The sequence below is a fragment of the Onychostoma macrolepis genome, chromosome 21, assembly GCF_012432095.1.
Source record: "Onychostoma macrolepis isolate SWU-2019 chromosome 21, ASM1243209v1, whole genome shotgun sequence".
NCBI classification, from domain to species: Eukaryota; Metazoa; Chordata; class Actinopteri; order Cypriniformes; family Cyprinidae; genus Onychostoma; species Onychostoma macrolepis.
The window spans coordinates 9,352,456-9,374,643 of NC_081175.1; the positions used below are offsets into that span (position 1 = coordinate 9,352,456).

Consider the following 22,188-nt stretch of genomic DNA (forward strand, 5'->3'; position numbering starts at 1 on the left):
CTTTAAATGATCCATTCCCGTTGACTCGACAGTCACCCGTTGTTCATTATCCACATTTTTTTGCGGGCAAGAAAAGCGTTTGTGGCCCAAATTTCCACATTCAAAGCATTTAAGATTTTCGGTACTTGCAAACAGCATATAAGAATTTTCTCCATGACTAACGCGGAATGAGATCTCTAATGTACGCTCAGGTGAAGTGAGAAACATCAAAACTTGCCGTCTAAAAGAAAGAACGTGTTTCAATGCTGCGTTTTTACATCCTAATGGGATCATTCTTACTGGACTTGCAATTTTTCCAAATCGTGTCAGCTCTTTAGTAATAGCGTCATTTGATATGAAAGGTGGCACGTTGGATATTGTTACTTTAGTAGTCGGAGCCACTAAAGGAGTCACCGGCACAAACATTTCTTTAATCCAAATTCCGCTCTCCGTCAACTGATTCACTAACTGTTCCGTTTTCAAAAACACTACAGTAGCCTTATTCATTCGTGATGCTGAAAGAATGTTCTCAAAACCAACCAATTCTCCCACCACCACAAGTACCTCCTCTACACTAATGCCGGGCTCAGGCACACACCTGCACCCATTTCGCATCGACAGATGAGGGTTTACGTGTACAGGATCAGACGCCATGCCGTCACGCGACAGAAGCCGCGTGCGGCTAAAAGAAAATGAAAAGTTATTTCAAGATAAGCAACAACAACAATGACAACAAAAAAGAAAAAACTGGACAAAAAGAAGGGGAAAAAGGAAAAAAGAACAGTTTTTCTCGTCCCCTCTAACCAACACGCTCCACTCTTCCCACCACGCTCGCACATGCGCACACACACAGAGAGAGAGCGAGAGAGAGAGAGAGAGAGAGAGAGAAAGAGCAAGCCGCGAGCGAGGGAGGGCTGTGTGTCCCTGGTTCTTAAAGCGGGCTGAACTTTGTCCATCCCACGGTGATTGATCCAATCGAATTGTCCCTGCAGGGCGGAGCCCCACCCACTACCGTTTCTCTTTGGACACAAAAGTTAATTTAATCTGTGATCTCCCATGTGGGGAACATCTCTGGAGTTTTAATAACTTCTTATAAAAGTATTATCATCATTCGTATGATGCTGAAATTCGACATACAATTCACACCGAATTGTTGCAATTATCGTGACCATTCATATGAAACCAAACACGCAGGAGTCATGAGACAGTCATGCTACAGATCCCGTGTTTGCAGGCCTGAGGGCAGTCAGTTAATTTAATCACCATTTCCTGTTGGATAGATACAGCAATTCATGATCCATACATTGCGATCACAAGGCTTCTTGGGTTGCAAAAGGACCCTTTCAGTTCTTGATAAAAAAGATCTTTGTTTTTCCTGTTTGAGTTCTGACTGAGTCATTATCATCCCTTTTCAGTAGATACCGAGAGGAAGCCTGACAGGAACTGGTCCAAACAATCGCGTGAGGTTGATCATTAACTAGTTCTAGGACCGCAGATGGCTGGTAGAAGACTCATTAACTCCTTCTAAGGAATGTGCTGTTCTGCAGTTATTTTGTGTGTCCGTTCACAAAGGAGATCCTACAACACTGTCAAATACACTGCTGGGCAATAACCAATAAATTGTATTCTATAATTTTTCTATAATATTTCCTATTTCATTTTTTATCACCGAATAAGGCAGAATTTTTATATATATATATATATATAATGTGACGGATCGGTGGCCCTCCCCCTGATCATCATCACCACCCCGTCCCTTATTCGCCGCCCTTCACCAGGCTCCCGACTGGAGTGGGTGGATGAGAGGAGGGGCGTGGGATCAACGTGGGCTGGCGGCGTGTGATGAGGCACAGCTGGACTGAATGAAGCCTCATCACTGCCGCCGTTAAATGCCGAGCGCGCCTCTCCTCGAGAGACCGGTCTCTTCCCCCGTGCATGCACGCTGGTGTCCTTGTGGGTCCAGGAAGGGTGCGTAGAGGGACGTCGCGCCACAGGAGATGTGAGCTGCAGAACCCGCGGTCCGGGAGAAAGCCGCACCCGTATTACGGCCGTCGGGCCAGGATGCCGGGCCGTTCAAGTCCCGCCAAAGGCCGAGGAAGAAGAGGAAGAGCCGCCGCTCAAAAGAAGCCGCCGCCCCTCGTAACCGGATCAGAGCGGGAGCGCGTGCGGCCACCGGACCCCTGGACCCTTCCCCTTCTGAACACTGCCCTCCTTCACGAGCCCCGCAGCACAACGAGGACACCAGATCCCCCCATTTTGTTGGACACTTCTTCCCCTGGACACTTTATTTTATCAATTTTGTTTAATAAAAGTCTCTCCGAGGCCTGACGCCACACCCACTGTGTCTGTCGTTGGCTCCTCCCGTCACAATATATATATAGTTTCTATACTGTAATAAATATGTCAGTTATCACTGCATTATTCGTACAATTTATTTATTTATTACCCGATGACTTGAAAACACACACATAAGCCACATAGCCACAATTGTGTGTTTATTGTCTTCACGTTTCATCAGTCAAAACATTTCTGCTTTTTTCAGCTTAGCTACAGCTATAGTGGGATATTATTATATATAACATAGACTCATATTAGGTCTATGAGTCCGTTTTGGATTTTCTGTGCAAAAGAGTGCCCTCCGGCTTCGAGTATGAATGAAACATACTCTGCATGAGTGTTTAGCGCTCCATAAAGTTCACATTGCCTCATTTTGGATATTAATAAAATATCAGGTCTATCATAGACTATCTTGTCTCTTTGAATTTAAATCTAAATTTATTCCCACTGGCCCTCTACGTGAACACACTTGCCTGAAAAAAGTGCGGATTTATGTTTTATTAAAGTGGGACGGGGGAAGTGCAACAGTTGGAAGAAAAAAAAGTATGAAATACGCTGATTGTTAACTGATAAGACACAAATGTATTGGTTTGGATTTTTAAGCCTATAAAGTATAAAGACTCTATGCTTAAGAAATTGTTCTGAATTGGATGATTGCTATGGAATATATCAAGGATAAAGAACAGACCTCTCATGGGAGTGCAGAGGGCCTCTTTGATGACATCAGCATAAAATTAAAGCATTAATTGTGATTAATCATTAATAAAGAGTTAATAATAAATGAAGATAACCCACTTTTCATGCCCGCTGTCTCATAGTCTGTTGCAGGATGACCAGTGTGGCTCCAGGCAGGCTCTCAATCCAGGCTGCTTTGAGTTTGAAGTGTCAGATTGCTTTCTGCTGGGATGCCCACTGGGGCTGGTGCTAGCGATGAGGAGAACTGTTTTACCTGCCGTTGATGGTACAAATCACACGCACACACTCAAATGGTTCATTGTTAAAGAAATGTTACATTTTTACCAAAATAAAAAAAATGTGATTTATAGTGATTTATTTTATTGTCATGTTTTAATAATTTTCTGATAAATGGTTACTCTGTTCTCTCTTTCATCTCTTTTAGTGGCTCAGCTCCAGCCAGCTTGTTCTCAGATTTTTAATCTGTTCTACCCATCGGACCCTTCTGCCTCACGTCTGGAACCTTTACTGCATCCAATTCTCACACAACTGCCCCCCTTTCCCGTTCCCCGTTACCAGCGGTACCCTCTGGGTGATGGGCGCTCCAATCTCATGGGTAAGAACTTTTAAGTTTCCCAACAGGCATCACTGAATTAATGTGTAAAAAAAATGACCCAGTAAATCAAGTAAATTGTGCTGTAAATATTTGTTTTAACCATGTAAATAAAGTGAACAATGTGCATATATTTAATTTAACATAAAGGAATTCACCTAAAATTTGTAATTTGCTGAGAATTTAGATGAGTTTGTTTCTTCATTGGAACAGATTTGGTGGAATTTAGCATTTAGCATAATTTGCTTACCAATGGACACTTGAATGGGTGATGAGTCCAAACAGCTAATAAAACATCATAATAATCCACAAGTAATCTACACAACTACAGTTCAGTCATCTTGTAAAGCTAAAAGCAGCATGTTTGTAATGAACATATCCACTATTAGGATGTTTTTAACTTCAAACTGTTGTTTGTGGCTAAAATACAAGTTCTATCATGACAACTCTCTGAAGGTTTTAGCATGGTAATGGATATAACAGTGTTAATGTATTTGGTCTTGGCGGAACAGATCTGCTATGCTGCTGCTGCTGAATTGCTGCTGCTGTTGGTTATTGCTGTTGTTGTAGATTATTGCTGCTGCTGCAAAGCAAGTACAGGAACTTGATACTGCCAATACATATACCAAAACAGTGCTTTGAGTAATAAAGGCATCATGAACTGCCTTTTTGTTTATTGCCCTCATAATGTTATGAAGGCTTTTACATTAAAAAACATAATTTTAAAGTAATAGGCTATTTTCTGTCCAGTTTTGTCCCCCCTCATCGGAACACTCTGTTTGAATAGGCGTGGCGGATTGTAGACTTGGAAGAAAATACCCACTGCTATGACTGACTAACAGTTGTGTATGTTTGACAGCCTACATCAGTGGTTTTCAAACTTTTTTCAGAGCGACCCTATTTTTTTTCTTTTTAAATTGTCGTGACCCATATATATATATATATATATATATATATATATATATATGCCGGAAGGATGCTCTGTTCCAAAATCAAATCACTGTCGGTGCTTCTGAAATTAGTGAGGGTGCTTGCCTTCATGCACATCTATTCTGACATATCATATTTTGTCCAGTCTATTTATGATTATCACAATGTCATATGCGGAGGTCACTTCCGAATGTTCGTTGCAAGTACGACACATTGGTCCTCTTAGCAGCATGAAAAACGAAACTTTTATTCAAATTCTGAATGGAGAATAGGCTATATACAGCAAAGAAAGCGTGCAAAATGCGCTTCCTTTATCGTGATCTCTAATTCCGCTATAATCAATCTGTCAACACAGCACAATTAATCTCTTACTTACATCACCTACACTTTGTTCATTATAATCAGAGGATTCGCATCACGAGCTTCCAGAACTCTGGGCTGAACAAGAACACTCGCGTTCTGACCGGTGAGTGGATTCTGACTCACTAAAACTCCTCTGATTGGCCATTGCGTTATAGAAATCAACAGATATGTCTCTGATTTGCTACAATGTACAACGCTGCAAAAACAGAGCGCAAACACAAATACACATTTGATTCTGACCTGAGGCGGCTGCCGGTTACTTTCGTTTTGTTGTTTATGTTATTTAGTTGCTTCTTTCCTGAGTCTACTTGGTTACATATGTTTTCCTTAAATCATCCTGGCGACCCATTTTTAAGTGTCACGACCCACCCGAGGGTCGCGACCCAGGGTTTGAAAACCACTGGTCTAGAACTTCATTAAAAATAAAGTTCATCCACTCTTTTCTAATGTTGGGATCAGAAGGAAGGTAATGTAAAGACACAACTTGGCACTATACCGTGTCTTGTCTTCGGACCCATTTTTATCGTTTGATTTCTGCATAGACCTGCATTTGTCTCTCTCGTTATTTACACTACATGTGCAAATCGGTGGTCGGGTTTGGCCACAACCTGTCGTTTTGGCAGATCAGCTTGAGCCAAGTAGTTTAACGTCATGAATATCATCAGTTTGCATTAACAAACCATCAACCTGTACCATCTAGAGTTTCATGACAAAACTTGGCATTCCTCCATAATATTGCTTTATCCAGTGAAAAAGTTGTCACATCTTATCAGGAAAGAAATATGCACAATAATGCATCCTTTACAAGTGAAAACAGTACCAAAACCATTTTAAACAAATATGTCGGACGACAGGGGATGGACTTTTTACTGGAAGAAGCGTTATTATGGACTCATATTTTAGCCAGAAGTGTTTAAAGTTAAAACGCCTTGATGATAAAAATTGTTTCTGACAAACACAGAAGTTTTTCACAAGACATTAATTGATGAACTAGCAAATTATTTGTGGATTATTGTAATTTTTTTTTTTATCAGGTTTCATTTTGACAGCACCCATTCAGCACCAGTGTACCAGTCTTTACAGTTAAGATCTGTACCAGTTAAAGGTGGGGTAAGCGATTTCTGGTAGCCAATGTTGACATTCTGTGAAACAAAGCAAAACCAATGTTACTCACCTATCGAGAAGAAATAAAAGCAACCTCGGCACTCGATCGCAGGCCTTTCCGCTCCTTGAGTTCTCTCCAGTGCTGGAAAGCTGATCAGATATTTGCACAGGTCCTACTTCTTGCCTTATCGTAACACTGTGTCTACACCAGATGCAAGAGACACGACAAATCCCCGACAGTAAACTGCTTCCGCTTTCTACTTATGACGTATTGACACAAATGTCAAATGATTTTCAACGGTCGCTTTGTCAGGACAACTGTCTCATCTGGTGTAGACACAGTGTAAGCCGACTTTTGTTCTGCAGATGTTTTCCTCTTTAGCTTTTTATCGCCATCTCTATTTTTCTGTCATCGCTCGGCTAATGTCTGTCATGTACACTGATGAGCGCTCTCTCCTCTGCATCATGAGTAGACACGCCCCTTACTGCTGATTGGCTATAAGTTTGTTTTGGTACTCGCCCCTGACTTGTTTTCTAAAGCATTTTTGAAAAAATGCATACCCCACCTTTAAGAAACAAACTCTATTACAAGTTGGATGGCATGAGGGTGAGAACATTTTAGACAAAATTTCCCTTTTTGGTGAAATATTTTTTTACTCTGCAAAGTAATTGTTATATTGACAGATTTTAAGTATCCTACATTTACTTACAAAATGAAGGCAAAAGTTTACATGATTTTTTTTGTGTTGAATTAGTAAAATAATTATTTTTGAACACTAAGTTGAAGACTATGAACACTATATGAACTGTTTTTTACAACCATTTTTTTTTTTTCACCCAAAAAAGTAATGTCACTAGGTTCCCCTTCAACTCGAGCTGCATCAAAAAAACGCTTTAGAAATGCCCTTGCGAGACCACGTTCTGAAGCACATGTGGAATCAATCCAATAGAGAAGCGAGACTTCACGAGCGGTGTGACGTGAGCAATCAGGAAGTAGTGATGGGAAGTTTGGATCATTTTACTGACTTGGACCTTTGAGTCTCGTTCAGCAAAATGAACAAATCTTTTTTCGAGTCATTTCGTTCATTTTAGCAAAATATAATTAAAATGTTACGTGCTGCTTCCCTAACACATCTACTACTTAGGCAAACGTTGATCACACTACAAACAATACAAAACTATAATGGTATAAGAAACAGAAAAATAATAATAAAATAATTCATTGTTTACCTGGGTCTTTAGTCTATGATTAGCTCACCTCACCTCTTATCTGACAAGAGACAAGAGGCTGTTCATTCATCTCGTGACAGCCTCATAAATTAAACCTATGCAGTCAAAGCCAGAAAGAGCATTGGATAGAGAAATTAGTTAATTTACAACCTTCCTTACAAACGGCTGCATAGTTGTTATTATTATTATTATCTACTCTTACAGTTATGTGATGCGTTTCTGGTCTCAAATTGTAGCTTTTTATTTCTTACAGTTTATAAAATTTCTGTCATGATGGTTCTTTTCCATAACACTGAATGTGGTAACAAAGGTAATAAACTAAAGAGTTGGTTATTATTATTATTATTAAGTCTTTTTCCCTCTGAGTGCATAGGTTTAGCTTATGGGGCTGTCATGTGATGAACGAACGACTCAAACCCGAAGACTCGGGAGATGAACTAATCAATTCTCTTCCCAGCTCTGACTGCATATGTTTAGCTTATGAGGCTGTCACGTGATGAACGAATGACTCAAACCCGAAGACTCGGGAGATGAACTAATCAATTCTCTTTCCGGCTCTGACTGCATAGGTTATGTGTATGGGGCTGTCATGTGATGAACGAACGACTCAAACACGAAGAATTGAAAAAGGTGAACTAATTCAGTGCAGAACCTATAGGATGTTGCGCATGCGTGACTGAACGAATCACTCCCCGAGACGACTTGTTCTTCCCGAGTCACATTAAAGGTTCGTTCAAAATAAATGAATCGTTCAAGAACCACCCATTACTACCAGGAAACATAAAAGTGCACCCATCAAACGCACATGTTAGCTTCTGCTCTGTGGTGTGTGTATGTGTGTCTCTTGCAAAAGCACTCAGTCAGTCAGTTACACTCTGTATAGAAAGTGAGAAACAATGAGCAAGTCTAAATCAAATCTGTGACGAGCAAACAACATTAGATGTTGTGTTCCTCCCTGCCCACATTATCTTGTGGGTGGGGATGCACATGATCTGAGTGTTGTTTGTTTGGGAGCTGTGCATGCACGATCAGCTCTCGAGGGAGCTGATTGTCATAACTGTGAGCTGCTCTCGCTTCGTGTGCTCCACTCCCGCCTGGCTGTTTTGATGACAGCGGTCAGGCTCGCGATCCCACTGTCCCGCTGTTGCCTAGGACTGTTGTCATGGGGATCGCGAGTGGATTTAGTGGAGGGATCCGAGACAGGTTTGTCCTTATCTCGGTCCTCACCCGCGAGATTCTCAGCTCCCTCTCAGGGCTCAGAAGCACACGCTGCGATTTCTACCCCCCGGAGAGAGAGCTAGACACTTCACCTATCTTCCTCTGAGGAGGTTGATGTGATGAGTGCCAATATCAAGGAGACTGTGGACCGTGGACTCACCACCACAGTCCCTCGCATATGAAGAGTTAGTGGAGGTTGTAACTTGTGCTGTAGCCAATTTAAACATTGACTGGCCAGCCGAGAAGCAGGACGGTCGTCCCAAGAGTAAATTAGACGAGTGCTTCCTGTGCATGAGATGACAGCCTTCCACTTTTTCCTGATCGAGGTGTCGAGAATTGTGGGATAAACCATAATCATCTTGACTCTTCAGCCCTGCTTTCTAAAAATAAATAAATAACATTGTGGGGTTGAGTGAGAAGGGATATGGGGCAATGCCAGCGGTGGAGCAGACACTTGCGAGCTATCTCTCCCTGTTGTCAGCATCGTCCCTGAAGGCTCCGAGGCTTCCCACCAGGCCAGTTGCATGAACTTAGCCACCATGTTCGTACTTGACTAACTGGGGCCCTGGTCAGGAAGCAGACAGACTGGCTAAACCGACCTGGCTAATTTTCAGCACATATAGACTCTTTCACCTAGATATCACACTATAGAGACTGTGCTGGTTCTCCGAACTAGAAAATACAAAAAACGTCCAAACCAATTTAAGAGTAACAATTTAATTGACGTTCAACAAATTAAAAAGTTCTATAATACAGAGAAACAAATGATAAAGCTTGACTTACTGAATATCAGGTCCCTTTCTATGAAAGCGCTTTTTGTATATGATATGATCACTGATCATAACCTAGATGTGCTCTGTTTGACAGAAACCTGGCTAAAACCAGATGAATACATTATTTTAAACGATTCTACCCCCCAAGATCACTGTTATAAAAATGAAAATGGGGGGGGCGTTGCTAAAATTTACAGCAATATTCTCAGTATTTCTCAGAGGGCAGGCTTTAAGTATAACTCTTTTGAAGTGATGGTGCATCATATAACATTATCTAGAGAAACAAGTGTTAATGATAAATCCCCTGTGATGTTTGTACTGGCTACTGTATACAGGCCACCAGGGCACCATACAGACTTTATTAAAGAATTTGCAGATTTTCTATCAGAGATAGTGCTGGCTGCAGATAAAATCTTAATCGTTGGTGATTTTAATATCCACGTTGATAATGAAAAAGATGCATTAGGATCAGCATTCATAGACATTCTGAACTCTAATGGGGTTAGACAACATGTCTCAGGACCTACTCATTGTCGAAATCATACTTTAGATTTAATATTGTCACATGGAATTGATGTTAATGGTATTGAAATTCTGCAGCACAGTGATGATATCTCAGATCATTATATAGTCTTCTGTAAACTCCATATACCTAAAACTGTAAATTCTACTCCTTGCTACAAGTATGGTAGAACCATCACTTCTACCACAAAAGACTGTTTTGTAAATAATCTTCCTGATTTATCTCAATTCCTCAGCATATCCAACAGCACAGAAAAAATTGATGATGTAACAGAAACTATGGACTCTCTCTTTTTTAGCACTTTTGATTCGGTTACTCCTTTACGCTTAAGGAAGATTAAGGAAAAGAGTTCAACACCGTGGTATAATGAGCACACTCGCACCCTAAAGAGAGCAGCCCAGAAAATGGAGCGCAGCTGGAGGAAAACAATATTTGGATTGTCATTTTGTTGAGGAAGGTCTCGGCCTTGCGGTCCAGACATTACCATCGTCAGGACCCTGAGGGCAGCCCCCTCTGGGGAGGAGAGTTACACACCTCAGTATATGGTGCTCGATCCTCCTCAGTGCCCTCAGGGAGCCACTCTGATACTCCTGCCTGCCACCCCCGGTGCTTCAGGGCTCAGTGGGCTCCAACGAACGAAATTCCCAGCTGCTGCCCGGCAATGGTACAGCACGGGAGTGCTCGCCCCCTCAGGTTGAGGGCGCTAGAGTAGATATATCGGTTGCTTCCTGCCAGTCATCTGGTTCAGGACACTGAGTTAAATTCTTTAGCTACAATAGATGCCAGTCCTGAGGGGCTGGTGTCCTCAGCCCTGCTGACACCCCTGCCACCATTGGTGCTCCAGGGCTCAGTGGGCTCCACCGAGCGAACTCCCAGCTGCCGCCTGGCAACGGTACGGCACAGGAATACTCGTCCCCTCAAATGAGGGCGCTAGAGCAGTCAGGCTGGTCGTTCCCTGCTGGTCATCCTCTTCAGGGAACTGAAGTGACTCCTCTAGCCACACCAGAAGCCAGCCTCGAAACTAGTGGGCCCCGAGCAGGCTCTGGTAATGGAACAAGAAGTAGACCACCACTGCAAAGGTCTTATGTACAGCTGGCCAAATGGTATCACGGATCACCAAATGGATGCAGCTGCTGTCAGACCTAACAGTCTCTGAAACTGTTTGACAGTGAGTGACTGGTCTTCTCTCACTCTCTTCACGGCTGTGAGATCGATACGATATGAGCAGGAGACAGCTGTGCCTGCCTTGTTGAATTCCATACCACACCCGGATAAGTGGTTCTCTGTGGTGGAGAAAGCACACTTTTTCTGGCGTGACTTTTCATAAGGGTGAGGACGACATCTCGATGCCGAGCCACCAACTGCTCCGACTGAGCTAAAATCAACCAATCATTGATGTGGTTGAGTGTGTGGATGCCCTGGAGTCCAAGATGCCAGAGCAGCATCCACACACTTGGTGAAAGTGCAGGGTGAGAATGAAAGACCAAAGGGAGAACTCGATACTGGTATGCTTCGGTGACAGCGGCAAGGAATCAAAACTCCATCAGTGACAGAATGGAGAAAAAAAACCTTGGGAGAAACCAGGCTCAGTCGGGGGGCCAGTTCTCCTCTGGCCAGATGAACCAGCAATTCAATTCCAACTGCAGCAAAGTCAGATTGTGTAAAGGACTCATCAGGTTCCCGAGGTCTCGTCTCAATGGCCGTCTAGGTGACGAGGTCTTCACTGGGGATCTGTCTCTGGGGCTCATCAAGGTGTCCTGATCTCCGCTGACGTTCAGAGCTGTGGAGGTCATCTCTAGGTGCTGATCCACCATCTGGACTGGATCCGGGTGACTGCAGTGACAATCTGATCTGGTTACGGACTGGATCGGGTGGCTACGGTGATCTCAGAATAAAAAAGAAACAGACTAATATTAGCATAGATGCCATTGTTCTTACGATGTAACAAGTACATCGGGTGTTATGGGAAGTGTTCCCGATTCCGGTTGACCTAATTCTCCTAACACCCTCACCCTTATGAAAGAGCTGGGGTTAAGTCTACACGCCAGGAAAAGTGTGCTTTCTCCACCACAGAGAACCACTTATCCGGGCGTGGTATGGAATTCAACAAGGCAGGCACATCTGTCTCCTGCTCATATCGTATCGATCTCGCAGCCGTGAAGAGAGTGAGAGAAGACCAGTCACTCACTGTCAAACAGTTTCAGAGACTGTTAGGTCTGACAGCAGCTGCATCCAACGTGATACCATTTGGCCCGCTGTACATGAGACCTTTGCAGTGGTGGCTCAGGACCAAGGGGTCTTCCCCAAGGGGAAACCCGCTTCGCATGATCAAGGTCATACGGTGATGCTTATGTGCCTTATACATGTGGAGGAAACCTTGGTTCCTGTCTCAAGGCCCGACGTGGGGGGCTCCTTGTCGTCGCGTAACGCTAACAACTGATGCTTCCCTCATGGGCTTGGGAGCAGTCATGAGTGGCCCAGGGTCTGCAAGAAGGCCACCATCTCACATGGCTCAGGAACTGCCTGGAGATGCCGACCATGTTTCGAGGACTGGAACACTCCCTTCCAGACCTGAGGCGGGCTCAAGGGAAAACTCCCTTTCACTCAGAGCAGTTACTTGCCTGGGCACCTGTATCAGGGAGCATCCTGTTGAGACAGGGGCTGAGGCCCGGGGAGTGGAGACCCCACCCCGAGGTGGTGGAGCTACTTTGGAGGGTGTTCAGCTGTTCTTCACTCTGAAAGTATATGTGGCGGCCTTAGCTGCTTACCATGCCCTTCTGAGTGGTCAGTCATTGGGGAGACACCCATCCATTGCTCGTTTCCTATGTGGCACCCAGAGGCTGAGGTCAGTACAGTGCACCAATGTGCCCCATAGTACTGAAGGCCTTCTGTCCTCCTCCCTTCCAGGAAGCAGGCCAAAAGTGCAATCTGCTCTGTCCAGTGCGAGCACTGGACGCTTGTGTCACAGACCTGCCTGTGGCACAAGGCGGATCAGCTGCTTCGGTCCGCCTAAGAAGGATTCTGGCAACCAAGCAGACTATGAGCTGCCGGAGTTCCTGGTTGCTCAGGTCACCCCGCTCGAGATGTCTCGCTTCTCTATTGGATTGATTCCACACATGCTTCAGAATGTTGTCTCACATGGGCGTTCCCATAATTTTTAATTGTAAACAGCTAGATCATTTAACCTTTTGAGCAGTACGGTCCCACATATGGGAATTTTATTTCCGTGCCCCTGGGAGTATAGTCCCACATATGGGATTTAGAACGTTCGGTGACGTCACATAACTGCCAAATTCAAACTGTGGTCTCGCGTGTTGGCTGGCACTGAGCCAGAGAGAGACGTGCACTGCTCTTGTCATATTATCACAACTATGCAGTGTTCTTAACCACATAATGCATATTTTAGGTTTCAGATATTTAAATACACATAAGTACTATTAAAACAATACATTTAGAGCTTGTAAAACACACACAGATGTCTATGGAAGCAACAATAACAATCCATTCATATTTAATTTGCCAGTGTGTTTTACTCATATCAGATACACTTAGTGTAAGTCAGTGGTTCCCAACCACGATCCTGGAGGCCCCCCAACACTGCATGTTTTCCATGTCTCCTTAATCAAACATACCTGATTCAGATCATCAGCTCATTAGTAGAGACTCCAAGACCTGAAATGTCAGACAAAGGAGAGATGCAAAATGTGCAGTGTTGGGGGGCCTCCAGGAACGTGGTTGGGAGCAACTTGTGTAAGTAACTATAAAGATCACTCTATTCTTCACCAGGCACTTACTTACATGTATTTCGGGAGAAATTGATGAATTCACGTGCTGTAAATCCAACTGACAGGACTCTCTGAACTGCGGTGCGAACAAACATGGCGGCGCCCATCTCACGTTACAGATCATGATCGAGATCATTCATAAAGGTTTTTAAATGACAAAACACACTCATTTACACATATTTGTGAATCAGAATATCAGATTGTTCATGACATGGTAAGCAAGTTTGTGAATATATTAAATAAAAAAGGAAAAACAAAATAAAAGTGATCCATCGGTCATACAGTGTCATTGTGTCCACGGTGTGTCACGTGACAAGCATGGCGCGTTGCCATGGAAACAGTAAGGGGAAACGTTCTAAAATAGCGGTCACCTTAAAAAAACTCACTCTTGGGGGACAGCTAGAATATTTTAAACTCACCAGTGAAAGGGTTAATTCCAAAACCATTGTGTCAATGCTTATCAAACCTTTGGTGAAATCCAAGATTATCTCTGAATTCAATTAGTTAATTTATAGTCTGTGTTTATATTTATATTTATTTCATGGTTTGTGTTTATTTGCAGTTTTCTTTTGAAAGGTTCTGAAATTCTGAAACACATTTATTGGTACACTGACTTCAGACTTGTTATAACATGTTATGCCCATTTTAGCCATTTCATAAACAGCATGGAGGCACATTGATCAGTTTACACTTCATCCAGACCTCTTTATCCAAAGCAACTTGCAATGCCCCCAAGGCATACATTTTTAACAATGATCTAGAATCAAACCTGTGACTTTGCTTTTGTTCATGTTATGCTCAACCAGAGCTCTTTAAGATCATTAGTATTCTGTAGTATACTGTAAGTCAGCATCATTCTGTGTCAGAAAATGGCTCAAATTAGTGCTATTATGCAGCCAAGCTGAGGTCACAGCCAGCTGAGCACAGGGTTTAATGCATAGTAGTTGCTGAATGCCAGGAGAGAGAAAACACTCACTGAGCAGCTGGGTTTAGGAAGAATCAAATTAATTCCTTTCACACCATTATTTTACATTTAATCTCCCTAAAAATGCAACATTGCCTTATAAAGACCTATTTAGGTTTCTTCAAGGACGTTTAAATTGCTTGCAGAAGAATAACTTTATAAACACTGATTCATAATTTGGAGTAAGTTTTATGTTTTTTAACATTAAGGTGACCAATATGCTCAGATATCTTAATTAACTGTCAACAAACAAAACATATCATAAAAACTCCATCTGAACTACCGACATTTCCTACATACAATGACTTGAATTCACTTCTATCATGATTAATTTCTGAATTTAATTTCAGTTTGAAATTTTTTAATAAATAAAAAATGAAAAAAATGAATGAATTAAAAATAAATTAAAATAAACTGATACAACTAATATACCATAATGAAGAAAAAAAGCTTGAAATGTAACGCTGCCGTTCAAAAGTTTGGGATCGGTAAGATTTTTAATGTTTTTTAAAGAAGTTTCTTATGCTCATCAAGGTTCTATTTCTATTTCAAGTATCTATTTTTTTTTTGTTAACAATTATTTTTTTATTAAGCAGTCATTTCAGTACAACACAAAATATAACAAGTCAAGTCAAGTCACCTTTATTTATATAGCGCTTTTACAATACAGATTGTGTCAAAGCACTTAACAGTATCAAATTGGAGGATAGAGTGTCAGTAATGTATAATGATAAGATTAAACACTCAATTTTCAGTTAAAGGCATTTCATTATTGAATTCAGAGATGTCATTGTCTAGTTCAGTTTAGTTTAAATAGTATCTGTGCAATCAAATCGGCGATAATCGCTAGAAATTAAGTGTCCCCAACTGAGCAAGCCAGAGGCGACAGCGGCAAGGAACCAAAACTCCCTCTGTGACAGAATGGAGAAAAACCTTGGGAGAAACCAGGCTCAGTCGGGGCCAGTTCTCCTCTGACCAGACGAAACCCGCAGTTCAAAAGTTTATATTTCTATTTTAATTTTGTTGCAATTTCTAACAATAGTAGTATTATGTAGTTAGGTATTTTATTATATTTTAGTTATTTTGTTATTTTTGGTTGATATATCTGGGGATATATCTCTGGGGTCATCTGGGTGTCCTGGTCTCCGCTGACGATCAGGGCTGTAGACATCATCTCTTGGTGCTGATCCACCATCTGATCGGATACGGACTGAGAAACAGAATAGGAAAGAAACAGACAAATATTAGCGTAGATGCCATTCAACTTACGATGTAACGAGTACATCGTGTGTTATGGGGAGTGTTCCCGGTTCCGGTTGATCTAATTAATGCAGCCTAACAATCCTTTAACGGATTTGAATAATAGAAGCGTATTAATGTGTTATGTGTAAGCCAGGCTAAAGAGATGGGTCTTTAATCTAGATTTAAACTGACAGAGTGTGTCTGCCTCCCGAACAGTGTTAGGTAGACTGTTCCAGAGTTTGGGTGCTAAATAGGAAAAGGATCTGCCACCCACAGTCGATTTTGATATTCTAGGTATTATCAAACGGCCGGAGTTTTGAGAACGCAGCGGACGTGGAGGACTATAATGCGATAAGAGCTCGCTCAAGTACTGAGGAGCTAAACCATTCAGGGCTTTATAAGTAATTAACAAGATTTTAAAATCTATACGATGCTTGATAGGGAGCCAGTGCAGTGTTGACAGAACCGGGCTAATATGGTCATATTTCCTGGTTCTAGTAAGGACTCTAGCTGCTGCATTTTGGACTAACTGTAGTTTGTTGATCAAGCGTGCAGAACAACCACCTAATAAAGCATTACAATAGTCTAACCTTGAGGTCATAAACGCATGAATTAACATTTCTGCATTTGACGTTGAGAGCATTGGTCGCAATTTAGATATGCTTTTGAGATGAAAAAATGCAGTTTTACAGATGCTAGAAACATGGCTTTCAAATGACAGATTGCTATCGAACAACACACCTAGGTTCCTGACTGATGAAGAAGAATTGACAGAGCAGCCGTCAAGTGTTAGATAATGTTCTAGGTTATTACATGTGGGGTTTTAGGTCCGATAATTAACACCTCTGTTTTTCAGAATTTAGCAGTAAAAATTATTCGTCATCCAGTTTTTATATCGACTATGCATTCCGTTAGTTTCTCAATTTGGTGTGTTTCACCGGGCGCGAAGAAATATAGAGCTGAGTATCATCAGCATAACAGTGAAAGCTAACACCATGTCTCCTGATAATATCTCCCAAGGGTAACATATAAAGCGTGAAAAGTAACGGCCCTAGTGCTGAGCCTTGAGGTACTCCATACTGCACTTGTGATCGATATGATACCTCTTCATTCACTGCTACGAACTGATGGCGGTCAGATAAGTACGATTTGAACCATGCTAAGGCACTTCCACTAATGCCAACAAAGTTTTCTAGTCTATTCAAAAGAATGTTGTGGTCGATAGTGTCGAACGCAGCGCTAAGATCCAGTAGAACTAATAAAGAGATACAACCACGATCAGATGATAGAAGCAGGTCATTTGTAACTCTAATGAGAGCAGTCTCAGTACTATGATACGATCTAAATCCTGACTGGAATTCCTCACAGATATCATTTTCTCTAGGAAGGAATATAATTGTGAGGATACTACCTTTTCTAGTATCTTTGACAGAAAAGGGAGATTTGAGATCGGTCTGTAATTAACTAGATCTTTGGGGTCAAGTTGTGGTTTTTTAATGAGAGGCTTAATAACAGCCAATTTGAAGGTTTTGGGGACATATCCTAATGACAATGATGAATTAATAATAGCCAAAAGAGGATCTATGACTTCTGGAAGCAGCTCTTTTAGTAGTTTAGATGGAATCGGGTCTAACATACATGTTGTTGGTTTAGATGATTTAACAAGTTTATACAATTCTTCCTCTCCCACAGTAGAGAATGAATGAAATTGTTCCTCAGGGGATCTATAGTGCGCTATCTGATGCGATACTGTAGCTGACGGCTGCAAGGATACAATTTTATCTCTGATAGTATCGATCTTGGAAGTGAAGTAGTTCATAAAGTCATTACTGCTATGCTCTTGGGAAATGCCAACACCTGTTGATGCTTGATTTTTCGTTAATTTAGTTACTGTATTGAATAAATACCGAGGGTTATGTTTGTTTTCTTCTAGAAGAGACAAAAGTAATCAGATCTAGCAGTTTTAATGCTTTTCTGTAGGATAGGGTACTTTCCGCCAAGCTAAACAAAATACCTCTAATTTAGTTTTCCTCCAGCTGCGCTCCATTTTCCGGGCTGCTCTCTTTAGGCGCTGGTGTGCTCATTATACCACGGTGTTGGACTCTTATCCTTAATCTTCCTTAAGCGTAAAGGAGCAACCGCATCTAGAGTGTTAGAAAAGAGAGTCCATAGTTCCTGTTACATCATCAAGTTGTTCTGAGCTATTGGATATACTGAGGAACTGAGATAAGTCAGGAAGATTATTTATAAAGCAGTATTTTGTGGTAGAAGTGATGGTTCTACCATATTTGTAACAAGAAGTTGGCTTTACAGCTTTAGCTATATGTAATATACAGGAGACTAGATAATGATCTGAGATATCATCGCTCTGCTGTAAAATTTCAACGCCACTGACATCAATTCCATGTGACAGTATTAAATCTAGAGTATGATTTCGACAATGAGTAGGTCCTGACACGTGTTGTTTAACACCAATTGAGTTTAGAATGTCTATAAATGCTGATCCCAACGAATCTCTTTCATTATCAACATGGATATTAAAATCACCAACGATTAGGACTTTATCTGCAGTCAGTACTAACTCCGATAGAAGATCAGAAAATTCTTTAATAAAGTCTGTATGGTGCCCTGGTGGCCTGTATACAGTAGCCAGTACAAACATCACAGGGATTTATCATTAACACTTGTTTCTTTGGATAACGTTATATGAAGCACCATTACTTGAACGAATTATACTTGAAACCCGACCTCTGAGAGATACTGAAAATATTTCTATAAATTGTAGCAACACCTCCCCCTTTACCTTTTGGACGCGGTTCATGTTTGTAACAGTAATCTTGGGGTGTAGACTCGTTTAAAGTAATGTAATCATCTTGTTTTAGCCAGGTTTCTGTCAGACAAAGCACATCTAGTTTATGGTCAGTGAACATATCATTTACAAAAAGTGCTTTTGAAGAAAGGGATCTAACATTCAATAAGCCAAGCTTTATCATGTGTTTATCTGTATTATATCGTTTTTTTATTTGTTGAACATCAATTAAATTGTTACTATTACTTTGGTTTGGATGTTTTCTGTATAACACACAAATCCAGACTGCAGCCATACCCAACCACCCACCAGGCAGACCCACAATGTGCAGAGAAAAACAAGACACTGCAGTTGAGAAAAGTACAAAGCGCAATACCGAATCACAAGATAAATAAAAAATATACACGAATTCAAAATAAATTATACATCAAAAAGAAGAAACAAAAGATTCAATAATAGCATTCCAGGTCTTCAAATTTTTTGTCTTTGCTCTATGAATACAAGCTGTAGATAGTTCCATAGAAACAATGTCAAGCAAAGATAAGCCCCATACACGTCTGGGCATTGAATGGGGAGGAACCCAGCGACTGACTAACATTTTCTTTGCAGCGTTTTAAAGGGGACAGATAGAGTCTATGAAGTAATTTCCAATGGATCATCTGATGATTTGTTTTTTTTAAAAGATGCTTAGACCAGATAGTTGTTATGGATAATGATTTGTATGATTGTTTGAGGAGAAAAGAGTAAATAACTGAAGCAGAAATAACAGAATTATCAGTGGGGAGAATTACTTTTCTCAAGGGATGTACAGGCAATTGTGCATCCCAGGGAACTCCATATGCACGAAACGCTGACCTAATACGAAGATACATGAAAAAGGAGGTTCCTGGCAGATTAAAAAGAGCCTTAATATCTTGAATTGATTTCAGGCCTTTGTCATCATAAATGTCACCAAAGGAATTTACTTTACATTTAATCCATTGTGGACAGTAAAATGGGTTTTTACCTGATAAAAAATTATTATTATGGAACAAAGGTGAATGACCTATTAAGCCCTTTACACAATCTGACATGGCTGCGGTTGGAATTGAACTGCAGGTTTCGTCTGGTCAGAGGAGAACTGGCCCCCCGACTGAGCCTGGTTTCTCCCAAGGTTTTTTTTTTCTCCATTCTGTCACAGAGGGAGTTTTGGTTCCTTGCCACTGTCGCCTCTGGCTAGCTCAGTTGGGGACACTTAATTCATTTCTAGCAATTATCGTAGATTTGATTGCACAGAGACTATTTAAACTAAACTGAGCTAGACAATGACATCTCTGAATTCAATAATTAAATGCCTTTAACTGAAAATTGAGTGTTTAATCTTATCATTATACATTACTGACACTCTATCCTCCAATTTGATACTGTTAAGTGCTTTGACACAATCTGTATTGCTAAAAGCGCTATATAAATAAAAGTGACTTGACTTGACTTGACATTGTCTAAGTGAGACACCAGCAAAAACCTGTTCAAAAAATGTTCTATATTGTGTGGAGAAACAAGAGGTTCTTCAATAGCCCACCATGAGGTTGACACATTTGGTTTAAACCAGGCTAACAGTGCACGAAGAGTAAAGGAGTCAGCGTATAATTAGAAATTTGGAAGAACCAGCCACCATCCGATCTGTTACGCTGTAAAGTATATCATTTAATTCGGGGGCGTTTACCATTCCAAATATATTGAGAGATTACTGATTTGAGTTTTTTCCAATAGCCAGCAGGTGGGGGTAGAGGAATCATAGAGAAATAGAAATTAACACGAGGAAGGATGTTCATTTTAACAACAGAAACTTTTTTGAGACAATATCTTGCAAGGACGGATAGATATCTATATCTAAGTATGTGAAAGAATGCACCACAGGAATAAAACCAGAAAATGCTGACACAAAAACACAAAAACACAAAAATTGAGAGCAGATATGACTTTGTACAATTAATTTTGTACCCTGATAGATTACTAAATTGATTAAATAAATTTAAAACGTGGGGGACTGATAGAACTGGATTATCTAAAAATAGCAATATGTCATCTGCAAATAAAGATATGTGATGTGAAGTGTTCTTAAGGGATATAGGAAGTATAAGTTCTGACTGACGTACAGCTTGAGCAAGAGGTTCTAGAGATAAAGCAAACAGTAAAGGTGAAAGAAGACAACCCTGGCAGGTGCCTCTTCCAGTTGGAAATGATTGTGAATTCATCTGGCCAGTAAGAATGGTGGCTGAGGGATTAGCATAGAGGATTTTAATCATATTTATAAATTTAGAGCTAAAACCTATGTGATCTAGCACTGCCCACAAATAGTTCCACTTCAAATGGTCGAATGCTTTCATTGCATCTAAAGAGAGTATAGCAGCGGGAGAAATCAATTGTTCAAATGAAGAGATTATGTGAAGTAGTCTTCACAGATTATCTGAAGCAGAACGAGATTTAATAAACCCTGTTTGATCATGATTGACAAGTTTAGTCATAAAGCCTTCTAGGCGGCAGGCTGAAACCTTTGCATAAATTTTAACATCTGTACCAATTAGAGAAAGTGGGTGGTAACTAGAACATAAAGGAGAGTCTTTATCTTTTTTTAATAGGAGAGATATAATGGCCATGTTCATATTTTGTGGAAAGGATCCTTGATCAATCGAATATTGCATCATATCTAACATAAGTGGCCCCAAATCGGACCAGAAGGTCAAGTAGAACTCAACTGGTATGCCATCTAGGCCTGGGGATTTCCCCTTGCTCATAACTTTAATCGATGATTCTAATTCAATAAGTGATAAAGGCCTAGCTAAAGACTCAGAGTCTGATTCTGACAGATGTGGAAGATTAAGAGTAGATAAAAAAAAAACGATGTGGGTTCACATTTAGAGTTGGAACTATATAGATCACAACAGCAGGAATGAAAAGTGTCATTTATGCTCTTCTGGTCAGTCAGAACCTCACTGGTTTGAGATTTCACCACTGTAATATTAGCACATTTTTCACTATTATGCAGTCTTAGAGCCAGTAAATGGCTAGGTTTGCTACCTTGAAAATAATAGTTTTGTCTGGATCTTTGAATAAGAAATTCGGCTCTCTCTCTATATAATAAATTAAGTTATTTCCTAACAGTTTCAATTTTAGCTGCCGTATGATCAGAAAAAGTTTGTTGGTTTGCCAGTTCTAATGACCTGAGATTGGATTCCAAGTCAGAGATTTTCTTACGGTGAATTTTCTGGCAAAAGGAAGCAAATGATATTGAAAAAATTCCTTATGAAGCCCTTTGTCGCCTGTCACAATATCAAGGTCATCTTCAGTATTCAAGGTCATCTACCGAGCCTTTATTGATGTCAATAAATTCACGTAGTTTACTACTGAATTGATCACAAAAAAACTCATCTTTTAATAAATGAGAATTAAAGCGTCATCTGGGGTAATTGAAAGCTTCAAAAAATTACTGCTATGGTCTGAAAGAGAAAGGGGAAAGATGTCGATTTCAAGTAGCATTGAGGTCAAGGAAGAAGAAGCAATAATGTAGTCAATCCATGAATATGATTTGTCACTCGTATTATCAAACTCTTATGCCACGTCCATCCTAGGAGAATGAGGACTGGGAATCGAGCTTAGGAAC

At 40.8% G+C, this 22,188-nt stretch overlaps 1 protein-coding gene across 3 annotated transcripts in view; it reads left to right on the forward strand.

Annotated features, from left to right (window-relative positions):
• plrdgb (PITP-less RdgB-like protein) overlaps positions 1-22,188 on the forward strand; it is a 242,799-nt gene that overhangs the window by 181,059 nt on the left and 39,552 nt on the right. For all 3 annotated transcript variants that reach the window (XM_058757938.1, XM_058757937.1, XM_058757939.1), the window contains 2 exons: positions 3,135-3,277; positions 3,437-3,607. In XM_058757938.1, the coding sequence (XP_058613921.1) occupies positions 3,135-3,277; positions 3,437-3,607 (314 nt within the window). The remainder of the gene's footprint in view (positions 1-3,134; positions 3,278-3,436; positions 3,608-22,188) is intronic.